This window comes from Rana temporaria, chromosome 2 (assembly GCF_905171775.1).
Source record: "Rana temporaria chromosome 2, aRanTem1.1, whole genome shotgun sequence".
In the NCBI taxonomy this organism is placed as follows: Eukaryota; Metazoa; Chordata; class Amphibia; order Anura; family Ranidae; genus Rana; species Rana temporaria.
The window spans coordinates 167,218,582-167,244,516 of record NC_053490.1 but is presented as its reverse complement, the minus strand read 5'-3'; the positions used below and the strand labels follow the sequence as shown (position 1 = coordinate 167,244,516).

The 25,935-nt window shown below is 44.9% G+C and overlaps 1 protein-coding gene across 1 annotated transcript; it reads left to right on the top strand.

Annotated features, from left to right (window-relative positions):
* Positions 1–20: 20 nt before the first annotated feature.
* On the top strand, positions 21–20,131 carry MZT1 (mitotic spindle organizing protein 1). The gene is made up of 3 exons (XM_040341366.1): positions 21–223; positions 7,156–7,301; positions 19,730–20,131. The coding sequence occupies exons 1-3, from the start codon at positions 175–177 to the stop codon at positions 19,751–19,753; spliced, it is 219 nt and encodes a 72-aa protein (XP_040197300.1). The 5' UTR covers positions 21–174; the 3' UTR covers positions 19,754–20,131.
* The last annotated feature ends 5,804 nt before the right edge of the window (positions 20,132–25,935 follow it).

Genomic DNA, 25,935 nt, shown 5'->3' with positions numbered 1-25,935 from the left:
AACTTCCTCTTCACGGCTATTTCCGGTCGGTGGGCGTGATCTTCACGGAGCGATTGTCAACACAGATCGCATTGACTCCGCCTTCGTACTCTGATAGCGTTGAAGACACCAACTGCGATCTCCGTTCTAACGTCTGCTGACAGCACTTCCGGGTCAACAGAGCTGGGGGTCACCATGGCCACCGCGCCTGTCAGTGTGAGCGCTATGCGGGAGACTATGGAAGGTGAGTAAGAAATGGGACATTCAGAAAGCATTCCGATCACCTGTTATCTACAGAACGTCTTTACTTTCTGATAGGAACTATACTCTGCACCCCATCCCTTTGGCCTCATGCACACTGCACGTTTTGCTAACTCTCCTAAATGCCTTTCCTCCTGAAAGCAGAGTTTTTGCAGAAGAATCCTTGTAAATTTGTGTAACGCGTTTAGGCATCTCAAGCACTTGGGCTTTCATTCGATTGGCCAGAGTGATCATTTAGGGGTAGTTGAAAAAACATCCAGTGTGTGAGGCCTTTCGCTGTCAGAGGCGATTTTGCTTTTTATGCACACGTTTTACCACTTTAGAACCGCGCTATAGCCAAAATATGTCTATGGCGCAGTACTATAGTTATGGGAGGGCAACCACAGATGTCCTCACAGAACTCCGCCTCCTGCGACGCATAGTGTGACTGCTTCAGATCACAGATTGAGGCAAAGGGCCAATCACAACGGCCCTTTATCATGTGAACAGCAGTGTCCAGTCAGCTGATCACAGGTATACAGAAAACCGACTTGCTGGTTATCAGCAGTCTTTTCTTCACAAGTCTGTCAGCACACTGTTTACACTGATAATCCGAGCACTGATCGTCAGTGTCCCAATTATCAGTGCATCTTCGTCAGTGTCCCAATCATCAGTGCATCTTCGTCGGTGTCCCAATCATCAGTGCATCTTCGTCGGTGTCCCAATCATCAGTGCATCTTCGTCGGTGTCCCAATCATCAGTGCATCGTCGTCGGTGTCCCAATCATCAGTGCATGTTTGTCGGTGTCCCAATCATCAGTGCATGTTTGTCGGTGTCCCAATCATCAGTGCATGTTTGTCGGTGTCCCAATCATCAGTGCATCCCCACCAGTGTCCCGATTTATCACTGTATCTTCACCAGTGTCCTGATTATCAGTGCAGAAGAAAAATTGCTTCTATGAAAAATGTTATAACTGAAAGAAAAATGTTTTTGTCCAAATTTTCGGTCTTTTTTTGCTTTTATCGCAAAAAAAAAAAAAAAAAAGCCCAGTGATGATTAAATGCCACCAAAAGAAAGCTCTCTCTATCTCGAAAACACAATAACATTTTCATTTAGGTACAGTGCATGACCACACAATTCAACGTGTGACAGCGCTGAAAGCTGAAAATGTGGCCTGGGCAGGAAGAGTGTGAAAGTTGTCCGGTATTGAAGTGGTAAAACAAAAAATAGTTTTACCCCTGAAGATTGCATAAAACCCTCCAAAACGTTATATATTTTCTGACAGCAGACACAATAGCGCACTCTAGAGAATAATATAGTGGTAGTTCAATTTTTTATGTTATATGATATTCGCGCAGAGGTCTAGCAAACTTAAACATTCAGTAAAATATATAATAAAGCAAATTTTAGGGCACACAAATGAGATCAATACCCAGTTTTTTGGGAAAATATATAAAAGATGATGTTGGGCTAAATAAAGAGATGCTCAACATGTTATAAACCTTCGAAGTGCGTGAGTCTATGAAATGGTGAAATATTTCAAGAGGTAAAGCCTGAGGCTGCATTCACACCTTAGCGCGGCGTTTTGTACCGCGATTTGCCGCGACAAATCGCAGCGTTTTTTACCGCGGTTTTCGCTGGAGGGGCGATTTACACATTGTCGGCTATGCCGAACACCGAAGCCGCCTGAAAAAAAGTGTCAGGGACTTGTTTTGAGCTTCAGGCGTACGGCGTTTTAGCGTTCGGCGTGGAGATGTGAACCATCTCCATAGAGAACAATGTTAAATCACCCCTCCAGCGTATTTTAGGCTGCAATAGCGTGGGGCTTCAGGCGTTAAAACGCCTAGGTGTGAATGGAGCCTGAAGGTTTTTTTATCTTGGCAGAAATAAACCCATCGATTTTAACAGTTTAAAAAAACAGTTACATTCCCGACACATGCCAGGTAGGCAAACTGTCTAATTTTCTTGTTCTCTCAACAAAACTGTCAAACCATCAAATGGCTGGTGTCATAACTGATCACATGTGCAGCATCATGGCAGTTGCAGATCAAACATGGGCTAAGATGGCAGCTTCCTTGGCCGAAAAACAATAGGAGGGTTTAGTTCTGCTTTAGGCCCCTTTCAGACTGGGGCGGGTGCCGTGGTGGTGGTATAACGCCGCTAAAAATAGTGGCGCTATACCGCCGGGATTGCCGCGGGAATCAGCCGCTAGCGGTGCGGTATTAACCCCCGCTAGCGGCCGATAAAGGATTAATACCGCCCGCAATGCCGCGGTTTCCCATAGTTTTCAATGTGAAGGAGCGGTATACATGCCGCTCCTCTCACCGCTCCAAAGATGCTGCTGACAGGAGATTTTTTTGTCTCCCGCCAGCGCATCGCCTCAGTGTGAAAGCCCTCAGGCTTTCACATTGAGTCTGCAGTGAAGGAGTTTTTCAGGTGGGATATCAGCGCTATTTTTAGCGCTGTACCGCCTGAAAAACTCCTCAATGTGAAAGGGGCCTTAAGGTAAACGCATTTCTGCAAGCATCTCCCCTCCCCCATCCCCTTTATACCAATCCAGTTATGTGCAAAAGAACAGTCTCTCTCACATCCGAGGCACACTCTGTGTCTTATAGATACACACACACACACACAGCAGGGATCGGAAGCGAGCACGAACAATTGCAATGGGGGGGGTCACTCGGTGAGGGGGGGGGAGCCAGGAGTAATGGTGGGGAACCCCAGAAGAGGAAGATCAGGGCTACTCTGTGCAAAACCAGAGCAGGTAAGTATAATTTGTTTGTAAATGTTTTTTGCTTTATTAAATAACAGTCCCCTTTGGTACTGTATGTTTTCCATAGGCAATGCTTTAAAGCAGTAGTAACTACATATATAATTGTCCCCAATTAAAGTACCGTATTTTGCGGCGTATAAGACGACTTTCTGGATGCAAAAAAATGCATCCAAAGTCGGGGGTCGTCTTATACGCCGGGTACAGTCTAAGTACTCACTTTTTTTTCCCCAGCGGTGACAGTCTCCATACGGCGAGCGCGAGCGTGAATGATTTCAAAGCCGCACCTTCTCTTCAGAGTGTTCTGTGATAGGAGGAACAAAAATCTTCCCAGCAGCGCCTCTGTTCTGTGTTCCTCCTATCACAGATGCCTTCTCATCCTCCGACGAGATGAGAAGGCGTCCGTGATAGGCGGAAACAGAACAGAGGCGCTACTGGGAAGATTTGTGTGCCACCTATCACAGAACACTCTGAAGTGAAGGCGAGGCTTTGAAATCATTCACGCTCGCGCTCGCCATATGGAGACTGTCACCGCTGGGGAAAAAAAAAGTGAGTGTTATTGCACTGGGGGGGCAACAAGTTCAGGCATGTAATGGCACAGTGGCAATGTGGGGGCATGTAATGGCACAGTGGCAGTGTGGGGGCATGTAATGGCACAGTGGCAGTGTGGGGGCATGTAATGGCACAGTGGCAGTGTGGGGGCATGTAATGGCACAGTGGCAGTGTGGGGGCATGTAATGGCACAGTGGCAGTGTGGGGGCATGTAATGGCACAGTGGCAGTGTGGGGGCATGTAATGGCACAGTGGCAGTGTGGGGGCATGTAATGGCACAGTGGCAATGTGGGGGCATGTAATGTAATGGCACTGTCTGGGAATGTAATGTAATGGCACTGTCTGGGCATGGAATGTAATGGCACAGTCTGGGCATGGAATGTAATGGCACAGTGAGGAATGTAATGTAATGGCACAGTGAGATTTGAAAAAGCCTGTTTCTGTCAGCGGTTCTGGCTCCCCCTCAGCTTCCAGAAAGACTAGAAGGAAGGGGGTAGTCTTATACAGTGAGTATATCCCAAAATCAAAATTTTTCCTGGAAAATTAGGGGGTCGTCTTATACGCCGGAAAATACGGTATTAAGAAATCATGTACATATATGGATGTGCTCAGAATTACACTAACCTCAACCGTTAAGTGAATTCATTGACTGGCGCATGGGCAGATTTGGCTCCATTTACGGCATGCTCAATGTATCATTAATTTCTGCAGATGCCGTGCCCCCATCATCACCTTTGCGGCATTCCCTTGCAATCCCACAAGACTACAGGTGTACTCGCAAGTACAGGGGGTGTAAACATCGGAGCTAAGCATGGGATTTAGAGCTATGGAGATCCACTATTTGCACTTGCTGCCAATATACTACTGTCGCCAAAACACGTTACAAATACAAAAAGGTAAATATCCAAGAAGTGTATTGTTTCACTGTCGTGTACGTATTGCGCATGCGCTAGATTAGATACATGGCAGAAGGAAAATGCACTTGTGAGGTGGAAGACCATAGATAAAATGGCACCAGGATAGATCAGAAAGAAAATAAGCAACAACCTAGGGGGAGAAATAAGGTAGATTGTTTTAGAAAGCTATGGCATACTGTCTGTATCAATATTGATAATTAGAGTGGCTTGGTTAAGTACTGCTTTAAAAGCCCCTACGGGTCATCGGTTTAGAGCTACACAGGAACTCTGGTGCTAAAATGATTGCTCTCACTCCGACATGCATGGCAATATGGAGCGTGTGTATCGCAATCAATGTTTTCATGCATTGTTGCCCCATTGCGTGTGTTTGCATTTGTATGTTGGGTGCAATTTTATTTTTCTAGTAAGTTGTGTTCCCCCAACCTCCAGGGCGCAGACTGGTCCATGGCCTGTTAAAAACTGGGCCGCAGCACTGCAGGAGGTGACAGAAGAGGGTGGGAGATATGAATGGGAGATATGAATGGTCTGGGGGACATCGGTTGTGTACATGAATGAGCGCCACCCTGTGTCTTGCCCAGGGGCTTCATTCCTGGTGATCTTGATACACCTGTTGCAGGACAGAGGTGGTCTGAAATTACAGAGCGGAATGAGGAATCCACTGCCCAACTCTATAACGACCGTGTTTTTCCCAAAGTATCAGCAAGAATGGAACTCTTCCATGATCCCTACTCGGGTATTGTGTGTGCACAGTTCATCTCCCATATTAGCCCACACTGGTGGCCAAGACCAAGGCTCCTGTTGTCACTATTACTGTATAGTCAGCATTCCAGTATTCGGGGAGCTACCACAACATACAACGTCTAAATTATAATTAGCAAAATACTTTAAGTCCCCCATTTTCATAGGAGAGGTTTGACTTCACTGGTTGCTTGCTTGATATATTGCAATAAAGTGCACTATAAATGCTTGAATCATCCTGATGTCGATCCCGCAAAAAGTTTTGTGTTTAGTTACAGTTAAAAAAATAATTGTGTGTATGTATGTATGTATATATATATATATATATATATATATATATATATATATATATATATATATATATAAACTGGGACTTTTGATCTGGCCATTTGGTGTCAAATATCCTCTTCCCTCTTTCTACCCTCATCAGTGAGTGGTCCTAGATCCATGACATCATATGCTGTCTTCTGATAGCCCAGGGAGGTCTAATATTGCACCCCATGGGGCTGGTCCTTGATGCCCTTCACTCACAGGAACTGAATGATGCTGGCTGTCACAAGGCACCAAGTCCATGGGATAAAGCAATGGAGGGGTGTATTGCAGCCAAAGCAGCTTTTTTTTAAATGTAACTATTGCATGACAATTTAATTTTGAAAACTAAAAACGCAAATTGAAAATAAAAGCGTAAATCATTTAAATAAAACCATAAATATTTTCCTTATACACAAGGATCTGGCTGTGTCCTGTAGGCACCAATGACATCCTTGTGCCTAGAACATACAAAAGGTGCAGCGGTAAAACATTATCCAAAAGTAGTTTGAAAAGGAAAGTTCATTTAAAAATAGAAAGTTCATCCTTGTGCCTCACTGTGGAATCCTGGGAAAGCGGAGAAGATGTCCTGTGCCGGAAAGGGATTTATTAGGTTCCACCTACACAGCTGTATCATTCATCTCTTACAAACCAGCAGAGAGTAGTGCCTCAGCAGCGGCGCTATTTACTGCCTGACGCCCAGGCGCTGGCAGTGTGAAAGCGCTCTAAGGCCTTGTACACACGACCGAAATGTCCAACCATGTGTAGGGCCTACCGGACAGTTTTCCGGCCTAGCGGACAGGTTTCCAGAGGACAAAAGTTTCTTAGCATGCTAAGAAACTTGTCCGCTGGAAGCCTGTCCGTCGGACATGTCCGATGGTTAGTGCAACTCATCGGACATGTCCGCTGGCCCGAAATCCCGCGCATGCGTCCAATTGATTCGACGCATGCGTGGAAGCATTGACCTTCCGTGTCAGAGAACGTCGGTGTCATCTACGTCACTGCGTTCTCTGTCCGCGGGGATTTTGGTCTGATGGTGTGTACACACATCAGACCAAAACCTCCCAGCAGACATGTCCGATGAAAACGGTCCGTGGACCGTTTTCATCGGACATGTTCGGTCGTGTGTACAAGGCCTAAGAGTTTGTAAAGGCAGGAGATTTTTTATCTTGATGCATTAATATAAAAAGCCTTCTGTGTGTCCCCCTAATACTTACCTGAGGTCCCTCTGGATCCAGTGGTGTTGTAGGATTGTCTCATCTGCCCTCCCCCCCTCATTGGCTGAGACAGCAGCGCAGCTCCTGCTTCTGTCAATCAAAGTAAGTCAGCCAATAAGGAGAGAAAGAGGGCTGGGCTGCAGCTCCATGTCTGAATGGACATAGTAAGCTGCTTGCTGTGGGTGCACTCGACAGGAGGGAGGGGCCAGGATCACAGAAGAGGGACCTGAGAAGAGAAGGATCTGGGCTGCTCTATGCCAAACCAACTGCACAAAGCAGGTAAGTATAATATGTTTGTTATTTTTAACGGAAAAAAAATAAAAAAACTACTTTAAAATCACATTTAGTTATACTTTCGGATGTTGTGCTTGCAATGATACAATTGGTGTCAATGTACTAATGGAACGTCCATAACTTTCTTTTCTTCTGGCAGTTCTACTGGAAATCTCCAGGCTTCTGAACACAGGTTTGGATATGGAGACTCTATCGATATGTGTAAGACTCTGTGAGCAAGGAATTAATCCAGAGGCTTTGTCTTCTGTTATAAAAGAGCTACGAAGAGCGACAGAGGCATTGAAGGCAAGTGATTATTCAGAGCAGCAGTATGAGATTAGTATTATTTGTATGTCCTGATATCTATGTGAAATTATGGTACTGTTATAAAATCTATTATTTACCCAGAAAATATGTCTACGTTTTTAAGATGTGCTTTTAGTATATTATAGGCATTCTTTTATAGCTCAGCGTTTCTCTAAACGGCAGTTCTCTTGGAGGCTTAGCTGTGCATGGCTTTTACTAGGATATCTGTGATTGACCACCGCAGCATTCATTAGTGGCTCAGACATTATGCATATAAATGAACCAGCTAATTGGCTTTACTGTGTTTAAGCAGCAATATTTTTAAAAGAAGTCCCCTCAATAATCCCTGTGGAAAAGAAAGAAAATACAAATTATTCAGTCTTAAAATTTAACCATTTAACCACTTAAGCCCCGGACCATATTGCTGCCTAAAGACCCAAGGGGTTTTTACAGTTCGGGACTGCGTCGCTTTAACAGACAATTGCGCGGTCGTGCGACGTGGCTCCCAAACAAAATTGGCGTCCTTTTTTCCCCACAAATAGAGCTTTCTTTTGGTGGTATTTGATCACCTCTGCGGTTTTAATTTTTTGCGCTATAAACAAAAATAGAGCGACAATTTTGAAAAAAATTCAATATTTTTTACTTTTTGCTATAATAAATATCCCCCAAAAACATATATAATTTTTTTTTTTCCTCAGTTTAGGCCGATACGTATTCTTCTACCTATTTTTGGTAAAAATAAACGCAATAATCGTTTATCGGTTGGTTTGCGCAAAATTTATAGCGTTTACAAAATAGGGGATAGCTTTTTTGCATTTTTTATTTTTTTTATTTTTTTTTACTACTAATGGCGGCGATCAGCGATTTTTTTCGTGACTGCGACATTATGGCGGACACTTCGGACAATTTTGACACATTTTTGGGACCATTGTCATTTTCACAGCAAAAAATGCATTTAAATTGCATTCTTTATTGTGAAAATGACAGTTGCAGTTTGGGAGTTAAACACAGGGGGCGCTGTAACATTTAGGGATCACTGTGTGTGTGTTTACTAGTGTAGGGGGGTGTGGCTGTAGGAATGACATCATCGATCGGATCTCCCCTATAAAGGGGATCACCCGATCGATGCGCCGCCACAGTGAAGCATGGGGAAGCCGTGTTTACACACGGCTCTCCCCGTTCTTCAGCTCCGGGAGCGATCGCGACAGAGCGGCTAAAAACAAATAGCCGCGCCGTCGTCCCGGATCGCTCCCCGAGCGGACCCGACCTCCGCATGTACCGGGGGGGGGGGGTCCCGATCGGACCCCCCACCCACGTCTAGCAGAGGACGTACAGGTACGTACATGTGCCTGTCCGTGCCATTCTGCTGACGTATATGTACATGAGGAGGTCGGGAAGTGGTTAAAGAGTTAGACCCAGATCCACAAAGAAATTACGCCAGCGTATCTATTGATATGCCGCGTAATTTCTAAGATGCCCCGTCGTATCTTTGTTTTGTATCCACAAAACAAGATACGTCTAAATGTGGGCTCGATCCGACTGGCGTACGTCTTAGTACGCCGTCGGATCTTGGGTGCATATTTCCGCAGGCCGCTAGGTGGCGCTTCCGTCAATTTCCGCGTAGAGTATGCAAATTAGCTAGATACGCCAATCCCCAAACGTACGTCCGCCCGGCGCTTTTTTTTACGTCGTTTACGTAAGGCTTTTTTCGGCGTAACGTTGCCCCTGCTCTATGAGGTGTACGCAATGTTAAGTATGGACGTCGGGCCAGCGTCGAATTTTCCGTCGTTTGCGTAAAACGTTCGCGTAGAATTACGTTCACGTCGAAAGCATTGGCTTGTTGAGGGTTAATTTCGAGCATGCGCACTGGGATACCCCCACGGACGGCGCATTCGCGGTTAAAAAAAAAAAACGTTGATTACGTGTGTGATACATTTGCCTATATGTCTCAGTTTACTGCTCCCTGCTAGCCAGGTTATTGATGTGCTAATGTCCCCTCACTATTTCTAAAGGTTAATTGATCTATTGTGTTGTGTGAAGGAGAGCTGGGTTTAAGTGGCTTGTGTTAATTATTCTGATTGCTTCATTGTGGTAATTATGTCTCTATATGCGGGGTCGAGCAGTCTGGTTGATGTATTCAGTACAGCTAGTGCTCAGCGTCATTGATGTCATTGTCTAAAGAAAATGTGTTTCAGCATCGGCCCCGTCGTGTCTACCTATAATCTGTATGGAAGCCCCAGTGTGAGGGGGGCGGAGATTTGTCATTGTAACAGTTTTGGAAATGACATATAAGCTGTGTGTTATAACATTAAAGTCTGTGTTGTTCAAGCAGTAAGCTGGTCTCATGTGTGGCTTTCTGGGCGATTCCAGGGATATCCCTCCTCGTGGAATATTGGGGTGATTTTCGTTATGGGAAGAAGGGAACGTTGACGGGGATATCATACCGATACCGTCACAATTGGTTGGTAGCAGTGGGATTTTTCCCTTCTATTCCCCTTCACACCCGGATTCCAAGCAGACACTGGAAGAACTACTGGAAGTTCGTGGAAGGATTGCTAGCAACAAAACCAAGCGGGTCATCATAGCAGAATCAATGGAGCTAGACCAGGAGGACGGGATTGCAGCAACGCCAGCAGTACAAGAGATGGAGACACCAGTGATTCAGGAGGAGGAATCGCCAGCCAACAAGCTAATGAGAGAGAAGCTAGCGTGGTTCGGCCCGAACCCAACGCCAGATGTGGTACTGAAAGTGATGGACATGTTAGTAAACGCAGAGCTACAGAAGGCTAAAGAAATAAGAGACGCGGTGCTACAGGAGGCTAAAGAAATAAGGGACGCAGAACTACAGAAGGATAAACAAATAAGAGACGCAGAGCTACAGTTAAAACTGGCAGCAGTCCAACAAGCAGCCGCACCTTCTACGAACAGTGAGTACAGCACAGCAGACGCAAGGAAGATTCCGTTTAGCGCTTTTAAAGCTTTTGATGAAAAGGACTGTGAGATTGATAACTTCCTGGCGGATTTTGAGCGACAATGTAACCTGCACCGAATAGCTAGAGGAGACTGGGTTTCAATATTGTCAGGCAAACTGTCAGGCAAAGCTTCTGATGCTTTCCGGACCGTGCCAGATCAGGATATCCATAGCTACGCCCGGGTTAAAGAAGTGCTCCTGGCTCGTTATGCAGTAACCCCAGAGTCCCACCGACAGAAGTTCAGGGACTCACGCAAAACCACGAAAGACTCTTATGCGGAATGGGCATGCCAATTGTCCCGGTCGGCCTCTAACTGGGCTAACAGCAGCCAGGCCACCACCGCAGAGGACATTTTGCAACTAATGCTCCTGGAGCAATTTTACAATCACATCCAGACGGACGTCAAGGATTGGGTGAGAGATCGCAGGCCCATGACTCTACCAGAGGCCGCGAAGTTGGCGGATGAATATGCAGATACTCGCAAGACGAACCAGGTCACACCACAGGAACAACCTCCACCACAAACGGTGCCCTCACACCCACCAACCGCTAGATACCAACCTCCTAACAGACCGGTGACATCTAGCCCTCGCTATCATCGCCAGGAGGGCAACGAACAACGCTGCTTCCGGTGCAAACAGCTGGGTCACTTCAAGCAGAATTGCCCCATGAATGACAACACCAGGTCAAATTGGTCTCAACCTGGGTACCGCCCACCAGCAGCAGCCCATTGTGTAGACTCGGCTTGGGATCCAAAGGAGCTGGGTCAGGAAGAACCATTGGGCACCCCTTACGAAGCCCTCATGGTACAATCTGTTATTACGGACAACAGGGAACACCATTGTCAGCTGGTCATGGGCGACAGCCCTGAGCCGGAGGGGCCCTGGAGGGAGCTGGGCAGAAAGAGGCACCGCCGGCCACCCTTCAAGAAGAAGAGGTCCTGGAAGCCGTATAACAAGCTGACCTGGGAGGAGAAGAAGCGACTGGAGGAGAGGGAGTCGCAGCGGGCGTCCCAGATGCGTGCCGAGATGTTCGCCAAGGGCCCACCGGTGGCCCCTTACACCACCACCCAGTTCCTGATGATGAAGGACCACGTGGAGAGCCTGCAGGACATGAGCAAGCAGGAGCTGATCCGTGAGTACATAGAGCTGGAGGAGTGCATAAGCCGCAGGGAGGAGGAGAACAACCACCTGAGGTCACAGCAGCATGAACTGGAGATGGAGCTGGAGAAGCTCCAAGAGGAGAACCGGCGGCTGCGGAGGGAGCAGGGGGTGGCTGACCTTATGGGGCTCTGATTCCACTCCCCCCCCCCCCCGGACTCTGAGCACCAGTGCTACAGCATTTCAACAAATATAACTTTTTCTTTTTATGAATCTCCTGGGATTGTCACTTCAGAGCCATAACCTGCCCCCTCCCATAGCGGGACACCTAGACGGCGGCGCACAGACCCATTCGCGGTCTTCACACTGACTTCTGGTGACTTTGCAGATCGCACAAAGACTTGGGGACTGACCGGCGTGTGATCTGACGACCCGGTGACATACCTGAGTCTGAAGCAGTTGCCAAGGGAGGTCAGTCATGCCAAACGGAGTTAACCTCTGACTAATAGCTCTGAACCCGTCAACCCTACTGGACCAGGGAAGGTCCAACCGGGTTTGCCGGAGCAGGGAGCAAAAGGGGGGCCATTGTGATACATTTGCCTATATGTCTCAGTTTACTGCTCCCTGCTAGCCAGGTTATTGATGTGCTAATGTCCCCTCACTATTTCTAAAGGTTAATTGATCTATTGTGTTGTGTGAAGGAGAGCTGGGTTTAAGTGGCTTGTGTTAATTATTCTGATTGCTTCATTGTGGTAATTATGTCTCTATATGCGGGGTCGAGCAGTCTGGTTGATGTATTCAGTACAGCTAGTGCTCAGCGTCATTGATGTCATTGTCTAAAGAAAATGTGTTTCAGCATCGGCCCCGTCGTGTCTACCTATAATCTGTATGGAAGCCCCAGTGTGAGGGGGGCGGAGATTTGTCATTCTAACAGTTTTGGAAATGACATATAAGCTGTGTGTTATAACATTAAAGTCTGTGTTGTTCAAGCAGTAAGCTGGTCTCATGTGTGGCTTTCTGGGCGATTCCAGGGATATCCCTCCTCGTGGAATATTGGGGTGATTTTCGTTATGGGAAGAAGGGAACGTTGACGGGGATATCATACCGATACCGTCACAACGTGGGGTCAATAGGAGTTACCATAAAACACGCCCCCCATTTCATCCATTTGAATTGCGCGCCCTTACGCCGACACAGTTACACGCCGCCGTAACTTACGGCGCAAATTCTTTGAGGTTACGGAAAATACGCTGTAAGTTACGGTGGCGTAGTGTATCTGAGATACGCTACGCCGGACGTATAGATGCGACAAGGTACGTGGATCTGGCCCTTAGTCTATTCATTGTGCAGAGTGCAGCAGGAGTATTGAGACTGGGCAGCCAGAGCCAGGAATTATATGGGGAGAATTTATAGGTATATATTTCTGTTATATTGAGAAACATTTCCTGATATTTACACATCCATCTCCAGCTGTCCACATAAAACATTGAGAGCCACTGTTGTCAGATTTATTCTGAAGATGCTAGTTGAGTCAAAGCTAAGCTATCTGTATTGCATATTTCACATCAATACATTTATAGCCATTATCATCTATTCGCAGAAGCACTCCTGGTAGTCATAGAGCATACCCCCCCCCCCCCCCCCAATGAACAGAAGTCGTTCTCAGATTAGAATAAGGTATAGAGAAAAAGAGCTGACATCGGATCATTTCTGGAGTTCAGCTTTAGCCCCAGGTTCACACTGACAGCGAGAATTACGATTTCATGTCAGTCCCGACTTCAGAGACATCTGTGCGGGTTTCTGCACAGATGTCTATTCAAATCACAACCCGAGGTTGGCAAAAGTAGTACAGAAACGATTTTTAGGCATTGGTGCGGTGTCGCACTGATTCGGACAGTGCCATCGCCAGCAATGGCTGCTGATTTGGCGTCAAATCGCTGCAGTGTGAACCAGGGCTTAATGACTTGGTACAAGCATGTTGTAAGTGGGTGCCGAAATAGCTTCTCTCTATGCAAAATGAAGAAAGGAAGCATTTAGGCCGGGTTCACACTGTGTGCAGATGCGAATCGCAGCAGAGGTCCGATGCATCCCTGTTCTCCGTTTTCAGGGACGGATCGGCTCAGAATTTTTGCATGAATTCCGTCCTGAGGCTGAGCCATAGATGCACAGGACCACTGTGTGAACCGACTCCATTGTGATTCGGTCACAGTCTCCTGTCGTGCGAATTGGATGCAGGGAAATTCGCATCAGTGTGAACCCAGCCTGAGGCTAAAGCGCTAGAGTTACAGAGAACTAACATTCTCAAGGGAAGTCGTCTCCTGACAGGTGCATTTTAGGTTTGGTTCACACCTGTGAAAGTGGCGGTTGATTTTGCTGGTCCGTGTTTGTGTTTTTTTTTTTTTTTGCGCGTGCAATTTTAATGCATTTTGCATTCTTGGGAGGTGTAATGCATCAAAGACGCAAACACTGTTTTTATGCTTTTCCGCTGCGTTTTAATTGCGTTTCCATTGAAGTCTATGGAACCAAAAGCACAACCTGCTGCGGGAAAAAAGTCCCTGATCCTTTCCAAAAAGGCACTGGTGTAAAATGCACAAATGTTAATTTGACCCAAAGGAAACCATGTTAAATGGACTGTAGTGCATTTCTGCAAAACTGAAAAATGTATAATGTGAACTTGACCTTGGTTCTCACACGCTAAAAATATACGTACATGTTTACATGTGCTCCCATTGAAGTACTGTATTTATCAACGTATAACACGCACCCCAAGTTTAGGAGGGAAGTTTAAGCAAAAAAATGTTTAGGATGGAAGTTTAAGGAAACAAACTTAAATTTTAAAAGCCCCTTATCAGTTTCCATCTGCACCTTGCCCAAAATTGTAGCATGATCTCTTGTTTAAATCTAGTGTCGCCGAGATACACAGAGCCGGATGTCCTGTGTATTCGGCTCCTCTCGGCTTGTCTCGCAGTCCTACCCAGTCCTGCCCCTTAGCCCAGCTCCTATGATGCACACAACAACGGTCCAATGGCGGGACCTAAAGGCTAGGAGGCGGGACTGGGTGTGACTGCGAGTGGAGCCGAGTACACTCGGCTCAGCTCAGTCTATGTCGGCGACGCTGTCTCTTGCCCTCAGAGACAGCGGGGATCGGTGTATAACACGCACCCACGATTTCCCCCTGATTTTAAGGGGGAAAAAGTGCGTGTTATACGCCGATAAATACGGTATATTGGGTAAAAAACATGCTGCCTGCACCTTTTCCAACAAAAATAGTTAATAGTTATTACATTTTCAGTTGTAAAAGAGGAGAAGATGGAAAGAAAGTGAGTGGGGAGGGTGAATGTTCGCTTTAAAGTGATACTAAACACACACTTTTTAATTCACATTGTCCCTGGTATGTGAATGATGACACTAATACATCTTTTTTTTTTTTAAGTACATTTTGCCTAATCGCAATACAGCCGTCACGTTACTCGGATCTTTCTTGGCCTGTCTGCAGCAAAAAACATAAGCCGGAGGAGCTTCTAGTCCTCTGTAATTGGTCACGTTCAAAAAAATAAATAAACTTTTGGAATACAGAGTAAAAAAAAATAATTTCAATAAACTGTTTTAAATTGGCTTAAAAATGTATATTTAAAATCCAAATCTTTTTATTATTTTATGGAAATAACATGGTGTGGTCGGATTTCTGCAAACCACAGGCTGTGTCTAGCCCCCCAGCTTGTGTCTTAGAATAAGAGGGAGGTGAAGCCTCCATTATCCCACATGTAATATCCTGCCCCCATTGTGTTTAACTGGTTAGTGGTCATGGAGGAGGGATGTCTTTTATAAGTGTGTATACACCCACATGTGTTACTCTATAGTCACATGGGCTACTCAGATGTGATAGGGAGGCTTTGCACAAAAACTCACTGAAAGCTGAGCATGTGCAGCAGGATCAAGAGGTTTTTGCAGAATACAGTAAAATAATCTCCTAGTGACTGAGCAAGAACAGCGTGTAATACAGCATTTATTGTTTGTGTTTTATGATGTGGGTTTAGTGGTGACGCTTTAAGGAGTGAACCATAACAAAGCGGACTTCTTCATGGAAGAATGGGGAGGAGCTTGATCTGCCTACAGATCTTCACTCTGCCCTTCCTCCACAGATGAAACCGCGGAAAGCCTGACAGCTTTGCTAAAAGCAGAGTATATTAAATTTTCTTCCTTTTAAAGCGGGAGTTCACCCGGATTTTTTTTTTTTTTTAACATTAGATTGGGCCTAATTACGGGAAGCAGAATCGGGTGTTTTGTTTAAAATCAATGCAGTACTTACCGTTTTAGAGAGAGATGTTCTCCGCCGCTTCCGGGTATGGTCTTCGGAACTGGGCATTCCTATTTGATTGACAGCCTTCCGACAGTCGCATACAGCGTGTCACGAGTTGCCGAACGTCGGTGCGGCTCTATACGGCGCCTGCGCACCGACGTTCGGCTACTTTCAGAAACTGGTGACGCGATGTATGCGACGGTCGGAAGGCTGTCAATCAAATAGGAACGCCCAGTCCCGCAGCCCATACCCGGAAGCGGCAGAGAACATCTATCTCTAAAACGGTAAGTACTGCATTGATTTAAAACAAAACACCCGATTCTGCTTCCCGTAATTAGGCCCAATCTAATGTTAAAAATAGATTTTTTGGGTGAACCTCCACTTTAAAGTGGAACTGTACCCATAACAACTTAATAAAAAGAATAATGTTCTTTAGCAGAGAACATACATTCCACTATTCATTATGCTACCAAAATGAGTGTGTGCTGTAAATTGTCTCCAGAATTGTTCCTGTTTTTTTGCTTACTGGACGCTGCCATTTTGCTGAAACCCAGAGCCTCTGAGCAATAGTAACTTTTAGGCCAGAGATATGCAGTTAGTGGATCTCCAGCTGTTGCAAAACTACAAGTCCCATCATGCCATGTCATGCTTGTGGCTGTCAGTCTTGCTATGCCTCATGGGACTTGTAGTTCTGCAACAGCTGGAGGTCCACTAATTGCATATCCCTGCTTTGGGCTGTCGGCAGATTGGCCTCTACATTTTTGGCACAGTGCCTAAGAATAGAGAACAACTGAGCCTGTTCAGAGCAGGGTGCGGCCGTGTATTGCTGAATTTTACACAGTATAGAAACTTATTTGTAATGTTTTACATAGTTATACCTGCAAAAGGGGCCAGCCTGAAGTGATCTAGGAGGACATCTTTTTCTGATTAAATGTGAAGAGGTTGGGGTAGACGTGGAATCACAAATACTCATACAGGGGCCCCATTCCTCAAATATATATTCAACAATGTTTCAAAAACAGGTAGAACGGGATGGGACTTTGATTGTGCCTCGGAGGAGTATAAACAAAATAGAATACAATACTGTGATTACAGAAAAATACATACATTTTATTTGTCTGCCATAAGGGAGTGCCTTCTCAAAGTAAAAAATTAAGTTAAGATAAATTACAGACTTTTAGTTTGAATTCAGGGTGTGCTGGTCCCAAACATTTACAAAAGGTGTGGCCTATGCGTTTTGCGGACAATTCCGATTCGTTGGGGCCTTGAAAGTAGCACAGTGGGACGTCACATGAATTCTATTAATAAATACATGAATTACAAAAATAATGATAAATAGGTAAGTATATTAATACATTTGTTTGGCATAAATTTACATCAATATCATGTCACATTAAATACTTCTTAATAGAGAATTAACTATTTAAATGTAGAGATTAAGTTTTACTGTTTTCATTCACATGCACTTCAACTCACCCAGAGACTGTAATGGGAGGATGCCGGCTCGGTGAGGCGTTTGGGCTTGGGCACCCGTGGGGATACTCCACCCGACCTCAGCGGAGGAGAATGGGACAGGGCCCCTATATATAGATGGTGACATGTAGTAATTCGTGTAAGTAACGTGGGTGTGGGGGGGGGGGGAGTGTAGGTTGGGGGGGGGGGGGGGAGAGGGGGTAGGGGAATGGGGTCGGGGGGGAAATGAGATAGAGGAGGAATGAAAACACATAGATAGGAATTAGAAGTGTTTGTAGTTACTTACCAAGTGTGTGTATACTGCAATTTGTAAATGGCTTTATTGGGGGGATTAATGAAACGATACCCCTACGGGACATGTAAAGCACTAAGTGTAATTGGGTCTCCATGCTGCAATATGTAAACGTGTATATCCTTAGACCTGTATACATTGTCCTAATGTCCAGCCGTGTCTTGAACGTATAGAGGAGTGATTAGGAAAGCCTTTATTTACACCTTTTTTATATTTATATGCCAATGACTCTCTATTCACTTAAATCGTATGTCTGTTTCAAAGCATGCCTCTGTATTCCACCCACAGACTGTTCCTGGCTGTGACTCCTGACCCGGGAGACATCCGGCCCTGTCCCTGTCTGCTTACTGCCTGGAGGGTCTGCCAATATGCCTAATCGATGGCCTTGCTATTTGGCAGTTCTCTGGTTCCTACCAGATTCCCCCCAGAGGCGTTCCCGTTGGGATCCCCATTGGGGGACACCAACACTTGACGGCTTCCGGGCCGTCGAGTGTTTGCCTCCTCCCCCTTCCCCTCATGGACCACAACGTCGCCAACGCAAGCTGCATCTGCCCCTCTCTACATCAATTGGCTTTTCTCTCTTTCTCTTGGTGGCCTATCATAGCTAGCTGAGACAAGAGGTCCACCCCCTCCCTCTCTCCACCCTGGAATGCATAGCAGACGGATATGGATCAGGGTTTGTTTTGCATTCAATCTTCGAGCATGCATCCCCCACGGCTACCAGTAAACAGATGGGCTCGCCGCCGTCCCTCCGAATCCACTGGATCAATTTTGGTGCTTCCCATGATCCGGGCGACTCAGGCAACCCCCAGGATTTTCCTCCCACTTACACCTCTCCGGACGTTCTATGGCAGCCCATACTCCCTATAAAAAGGTAGATTACTCCAGTCTCTCCTCAGCGGCTCACCTCTCTACATGTGAGGGATGCGGAGGAAAGACATTGTTTGTAGCATTACAGGTACTGGAAATATCTCCCCTCACTTTTGGTATTGACACGCTCATGTAGTTTTTCACTCAAGCTAATAATACCTGCTTTGCGGATTAGATTTCCGTCTGTTGTGAATCCTGCCTCTTCTTCACCTTGAAGTGCTTCTTTTGGATCAGTTTCCTAAAGTTTATACACACATACTCTATGTGAGTGAGAATAACAATCTCACATTATAAGATTACTTGGAATTAAATGGCTCACTAATCTCCCAATAAAGCCGTTTACAAACTGCAGTATACACGCTTGATAAGTAACTACAAACACTTCTTATTCCTATCTATGTGATGTTTTCATTTCTCCTCTTCTCTATCTCATTTTTCCTCCCACCCCCGCTTCTTCTTTTTCCCTTTCTCCTTCTCCCCCCCCCTTTTTTCCCACACCTATGTTGCTTACATGGATTACTACATTTCACCATTTTATATATAGGGGCCCTGTCTCATTCTCCTTCGCCGAGGTGGGGTGGAGTATCCCCAGGGGTGCCCAAACGCCTCACCGATCCGGCGTCCCCCTATTACAGTCTCTGGGTGAGTTGAAGTGCATGTGAATGAAACAGAAAAATGTTTTATACTGGGGAAAAAAAACGTAATCTCTACATTTAAATAGTTAATTCTATTTAATTGACTCTGCTTACTTAAACCCTCTCCATATGTGTTACACCGCTGCACACCAATAAGCATGAAATGTAACTGTATCTATATGTTAAAGGTTTTACAATATAACATATAGACATGACATTGATGTAAATTTATGCCAAACAAATGTATTAATATACTTGCCTATTTATCATTATTTTTGTCCATGTTAATTTTGTAATTTAGGTATTTATTAATATTTTATTTATAGAAATCATGCAACTTCCCACTGTGCTACTTTTTAAGGCCCTGACAAAGCGGAATTGTCCTAAACGCATAGGCAACACCTTTTGTAAATGTTTGAGACCAGCACACCCTGAATTCAAACTACAAGTCTGTTATTTATCTTAACTTGATGTTTTACTTTTAGAAGGTACTGCCTTAATGGCAGACACATAAAATGTATCTATTTTTCTATAATAGTATTGCATTCTATTTTGTTTATACTCCTCTGAGGCACAATCCAAGTCCCATCCCGTTCTACCTGTTTTTGAAACATTGTTTTTTTCTGATTAGCATTCAGTAACAGAAGCAGAAAACCACCTTCATTAGAAAGATGGGAAATGTTAACTTTAAATCCTGTTTAGCTAACTGGTAGAGGGATAACTCGCTTGAGATTGTGTAATCTTGCTGCAGAAGTGTGACTTTTTTTGTTTTTATGTTCTTTTTAGGCATCGGAGAACATGACAAATTAATCAAGAGGGCACTTGGAGTATTATGTCTTCACATCAAGCCTGGAAATCAGTTTTTCACTGTACTTGCAATACTAAACAAAATGATCAGTCCCGTATTCAGAGCTTGTATGAGTCCGTCGTATTTCCTTTTGTTTGTTTCTTGTTATTTAGTATTTAAATGATGGATACCAATTTAGAATTTTGCAAAACATTATTATTTAAAGTTAATGGAATGCTATTGTATTCGGAAGCATTTTGTTTTAACCAGAATTGTGTTTTGGAAAATGGACATTCTTTTGTAAAAACTTTCTTTTTTATGCATCATTTCAAAAATGTTTGTACAGCTATGCCATTATGTGTACTTTGTATTAAATACAGCGTATTTTAATTATTTTGAAATTAATATTACTTTTATTGGTATGCATTCACCCATTCACTTATTTCTCTGTTTGAATCAGGAGATCAGGTTTTCCTTGGGGCCTTAAAGAGAAACTCCAGTAGTAGTTTCAAAAATGAAGTCAGTAGCTATACATTTTGTAGATGCTTACTTTTAGGAGGACTTTAAAGTGGTAGTAAACTCAGTTTTACCACTTGTACCTACAGGTATGCCTATAATAATGTTTACCTGTAAGTACTGTAAATATCTCCTAAACGTGCACTGTTTAGGAGATATTCACACTGCATGGAGCCGGTGACGTCACTGGTGCATGTGCTCTAAAGGCCTGGAATACAGCGCGGGTGTGATGTCATTGCACCACCAGCCACCCATGTAGCCAGAAGCCGCAAACCCGGAAGGAAATACCGGTAAAGATGTGCCACTGGAGGGCTTTGTTTTAGTGGTACTAGTACGATGCATACTAGCACATTATGACATTGCCTTGCAGGAGAAGGTTTTTTTGTTTTTTTTTTTACTGCAGTTTACTATCGCTTTAAAGTGATACTTAAGTTCTAAGCTTTTTCTCTTTAAAAATAACATGCTTTACTTACCTAGCCCAGATCTTCCTATTTGGTCCCTTGCCGGTGTTCTGCCGAGATGTGTCCCCCTGGTGGATAATGCCCGCCCTGGACTGCGCAGGCGCAGCGCTCTAGCTAAAATTACCGAACATGAAGAGCTGGGCATGAACTGTAGACTGCGCAATGAACAGGGCATAGTGACAGTCGTGCCGCTCCACTCTGCAAGGGGGGGGGCGTGTATATTACAATTATATCGTGTAAGGGGCGGATGCCACAAGCTCCCCCATCAACAGTGCAAAACACGTCCTACCTTATAGACCATATAATCGTAATACACAGGCCACGTTGGGCGTGGCATGTGTATTACTATTATATCGTCTGCAAGGGGGGAGGGTGTATGAAAAGAACGGCGAGTTTTGCACTGTTGATGGGGGAGCTTGTGGCATCCGCCCCTTATTTGATATAATTGTAATACACCCGCCCCCCTTGCAGAGTGGAGTGAGCATCCGCAGCATGCGGCACAATATTGTGCTCAATGCGCATGCACAGTGTCCAGGCGATTTCAAATGTGTTGAGGTTCGGCAATTTTCGTAGGTCCGCTGCGCCTGTGCAGGACAGAGCGGGGAAAATTCGCCGGGGGATAATTCTCAGCAGGACACCGGCACTCCTGGCATTCAGACACGGAGCTACGGTTTAGTTCTACCCCCCCCCCCCCTGTCTCCTCATTGGCTCAGTGACTTTAACAGCAGTGGGAGCCAATGGCGCTGTACAGCTGTCTCAGCCAAGGAGGATGGAGAGTCCTGGGCAGCCGAGACACTCCTGCAACATCACAGGATCGAGATGGACTCATTTAAGTATGAGGGAAGTTTTTTTTTTTTTTTTTTTATCTTCATGCATATAATGCATGAAGATAAAAATAAATACAAAATCTTGTGCCTTTCCAATCACTTTAAGTAAAAGTCTGCATCAAAGTGGTTGTAAACCCTTCTACCTACCTGAGCACCATCTCAAACCCAGCGATGTGCATGAAAGCAGCGTTTTCTCCTGGGTCTCCCTCTCTCCTCATTGGCTCACACAGCAGTAGGAGCCATTCGCCAGTGAGCCAATGAGGGAAGAGCAGGGGGTGGGGCCAAGCCGCGCTGTGCGCGTGAATGGACAATGTCCATTTACAGGAGCAAGGCTTGATACACCTTCCACATCCATAGTGATGAAACCTTCTTAGGCCCCATTCACACGGACGGACCGTTCAGGTCCGCCTGTCAGTTTTGACGGCGGACCTGAACGGCCGCTGCCATGCAGTCCTATGGAGCGTCGGAGGTCAGCGGAGACATTTCTGCTGACATCCAACCCGATCCGCCAAAATCGAACGTATGGCGATACGTTCATATTGGATCCGATGAGATCTGATAAAAACGGACATCCGTTTTCATCAGCTCGCTCCATAGGAATCAGTGGCGCTGCACAAGCCCCTCCCCACTCAGTGAGCAGAGAAGAGCTTGTCATCCGCCAGCTCAGCCGAGATCTGCGGACTGATCTCCGGCTGAGCAGGCGGACTCCGTAGCGACGGAGTCCGCCTCGTGTGAATGGGGCCTAAATCTTCTTCCCTTTTTTTTTTTTTTTTTAATCTAATGCCTTTTTAATTACCCCAGCACTGAACAGATGCTTATATGGGTTAATAAAATAATTACAAAGTGAATTTACTGATCATCTTTACTGTTAAAGTAAATATAAATGTGTGGGATAATATACATAGTTGCTTGGAAAAATCCTTATTGTCCGTTTTAAAGTTGTCCTGCATTTTTCTGATTCTGTTGTGTGCCAAAGTCTTTTAGCCCTTTTAAAGGGGAGAAATTGTGCCCATTATTTTATGATATTAACCCTGATATTGATATCGAATATCATTGATTATGATATTAAACAATTTTACGCACAAGTAGAAGCTGATTTAATTACCTACCGAGTATGCAGCCGCTTTATCTTTTTTAATCCTTGCCTATGTTTCTGTTTAAACTGGTGCTGTGGCTGTTGCCCCAGGATTTTTGTTTCAGGGTGACTCCTTTCTCTTGTATCATCCTATGGAGCCACCCTCGCATGCATGAACTAAAGACATGTCTCCCTGCACCAATATAAATACACAGCTGTGTAGCTCAGGGTGGCAAGGTACTCCTCCCTTCCCTCTCTCTAGGCTAACATACTAACATGAGGGTATGCTGTCCACTGTTATTCTGCGAAGACCAGAAGTTCAGAGAAGCAGGGCTAAGAGAGCAGGAGCCAGCAGCATTAAAAAATGCAGGGATAGGAATTTGAACAATTATTTTACTGGGGAATATTTATTTTATGCTCAATGCTTAAAGCGGTGGTTCACCCATAAAAACGACTTCCCCCTATTACACTGCCCCCCCGCATTACAATACGAATATGCCATTAATTTTTTTTTGGCTGCTGTACATACCTGGGTACAGCTATTCACCCGTGTCCTCCGGGTTGCGAGTCCCGCGGGAGTGGGCATTCCTACCATGGCGGTGATTGACGTTTTGACTAAAAAATTAGCTCCCCCCCGTCGCGTAAGCCGCGTCACGACTGGCGAAAGGAGCCGAACTGCGATGCGCAGTATAGCGCCGACTCGCCGTTCGGCTCCTTACGCCAATCGTGACGCTGCTTACGCGACGGGGGGAGCTCGTTTTTTAGTCAAAACGTCAATCACCGCCATGGTAGGAACGCCCACTCCCACGGGACTCGCAACCCGGAGGACACGGGTGAATAGCTGTACCCAGGTATGTACAGCAGCCAAAAAAAAATTAATGGCATATTCGTATTGTAATGCGGGGGGGCAGTGTAATAGGGGGAAGTCGTTTTTATGGGTGAACCACCGCTTTAAAGCTAAAAAATGCTGAGTTTGATACTACTTTAAACATGAAGCATTGAATCTTAAAAGTAACTACAATCCTAAACTTGAAACGGTTTTCTCTATCATACATGGAGGGGCACAGGGTTATTGGAACCATGGGCTATACTGCCACCTACAGGGGATTAGGACACTAGAAAGAACAAACTATAGGCCATAACCCATTCTACATACATCATTCACGAATTACGGTACTTACATAAACAGCTGTTGGTAGATTCAGACCAGGCCTGGGAGTCTCTTCAGTGCAGCCATTGAGCACATGTTGTCCCTGCGGATCTCATTGCAACAGCCCTGTTTGAGCCTTGTCTCTGCAGGACATGTGTGTACGTGATTTCTTTGGTGCTGCATCCTGCTTGTTAGTGCCGTCCAGCTCCCATTGACTTGTCACTGCAGAATGCTCTCCAGGGTCTTTGAAGACTCAATTCCCACAAGTGAGCAGGTTGTAGAGGCCAGGCTATCTGTCAGGGGTTTCCTCCTCTTTATTGACTTGTGCTCTTGTGGAGAATTTAGTTAAAGGGTCACTAAAGGAAAAAAATTTTTTTGCTGAAATGACTGTTTACAGGGTATAGAGACATAAAAGTTAACCGATTTCCTTTTAAAAATGATTAAAAATTGAATTGAATCTATCATATAATGTGCCTCTAGTTTCACTTTCGGTTTTAAAGGTACATACATGAAAGTTCCGGGTGAGAGGTGAGTCGGGAAGACTCAGAGAACAAAAACAAACAAATCCAGGGCAGTGTTTTGTTTTTAAAATTAATCTGATTGGTTCTGAGGAGTTTTAGACACACAGTAATGACAGCTTAGACCACCGTGAGAAAGCTCCCAGTACGATGGTTATAAGGAAACAGGCAACCAGGAAGTGTGGAGATCACAGCAGAATTACAGCTACTTCAAAGCAAAAACGAGCAATGAGGACATGAAACCAGTACTGCAGTAAGGTAAAGGAAGCTATTTAGCTAAAAAAATTTTTTCCTTTAGTGACCCTTTAAGAAATGGTCTACTTCTCCAACTGTAGATCCTTCCCCCCCCTCAATAACCCCGCAGACAAGAGACTGGAATCCTTATTCTGCTTTATGTACTTCCTGGCTTGTTCTGCTATATTTTGGCTTTGAGGCTGCATTTACACTTATACGACTACAAATCTGCGCGACTTTGGAGTGCAACTTTGGTGCGACTTTGAACTCGCTGCGACTTTAACCACTTGCCAACCTGCTCACACAGATATACTGTGGCGAATCGCCATACCTGTATGGTGGCAGGCGCGCTCTCACTGCGAGAGCGTGCCCGTGGGCAGACTCCATGTCCGCCAGCGACCCACGGTTGCCTATTACAGAGGCAGAATGGAGAACTACCTTTTGTATACCAGGCGATTCCCTGTTCTGACAGCGATCTACTGTCCCCAGTGATCGAGAACAGTGATCTGTCATGTCCCTGGCAGCCCACCCCCCCCCCCTACAGTTAAAACACGCTAAGGGAACACAGTTAACCCCTTGTTCGTCCACTAGTATTAACCCCTTCCCTTCCAGTGTCATTTTTACATCGATCAGTGCATTTTTATAGCACAGATCAATGTAATAATATCGCTGGTCCCCAAAAAGTGTCATTTGGGGTTAGGTTTGTCTGCCGCAGTCCTGCTAAAAATCGTAGCCATTACTATTAAAAAAAAGACGCGATAACTTTTGTGCAAACCAATCAAAATACGTGTATTGCGAATTGTTTTATTTTTTAACATATGTAGAAGAATATATCTGCCTAAACTGATGAATAAAAAAATATATATACATACACGTTTTTTTAGATATGTATTATAGCAAAAAGTGAAACTTTTTTTTATTTTTTTTCCTAAATTGTTGCTGTTTGTTTATAGCACAAAAAAATTTAAATAATGGCTGCGCTGTCCGCTGGCCACCCGCGATCGCTCCACAGAGTGCCAGATTGTAAACACAGATCCCCGTTCTGTCAGGGGAGTAGAGATTGTCTGTTCCTAGTGATCAGGAACATCTCTCTCTCTCTCTCTGTCTGTGTCTCTCTCTCTTTCTCTCTCTCTCTCTCTCTGTGTCTCTCTCTCTCGTCAGTCCACCCCCCCACAGTTAGAAACACTTAACCCTTTGATCGCCCATAGTGTTAACCCCTTCCCTGCCAATGTCATTTATACAGTGATCAGTTGCTATTTTGAGCTCTGACACTGTAATGATGTCACTGGTCCCAAAAAAGTGTTCCATCTGTCCGCCGCAATGTTATAGTCCCGCTAAAAAACGCTGATCACCATCTTTACTAGTAAAAAAAAAAAAGTAAATGCCATAACAATTTTGTAGACACTATAACTTTTGCATAAACC

Coding starts and splice junctions, on each gene's coding strand:
- MZT1 (XM_040341366.1), top strand. CDS start 175: ATGGCCACCGCGCCTGTCAGTGTGAGCGCTATGCGGGAGACTATGGAA. Junction 224..7,155: donor TATGCGGGAGACTATGGAAG/GTGAGTAAGAAA, acceptor TTCTTCTGGCAG/TTCTACTGGAAATCTCCAGG. Junction 7,302..19,729: donor GAGCGACAGAGGCATTGAAG/GCAAGTGATTAT, acceptor TGTTCTTTTTAG/GCATCGGAGAACATGACAAA.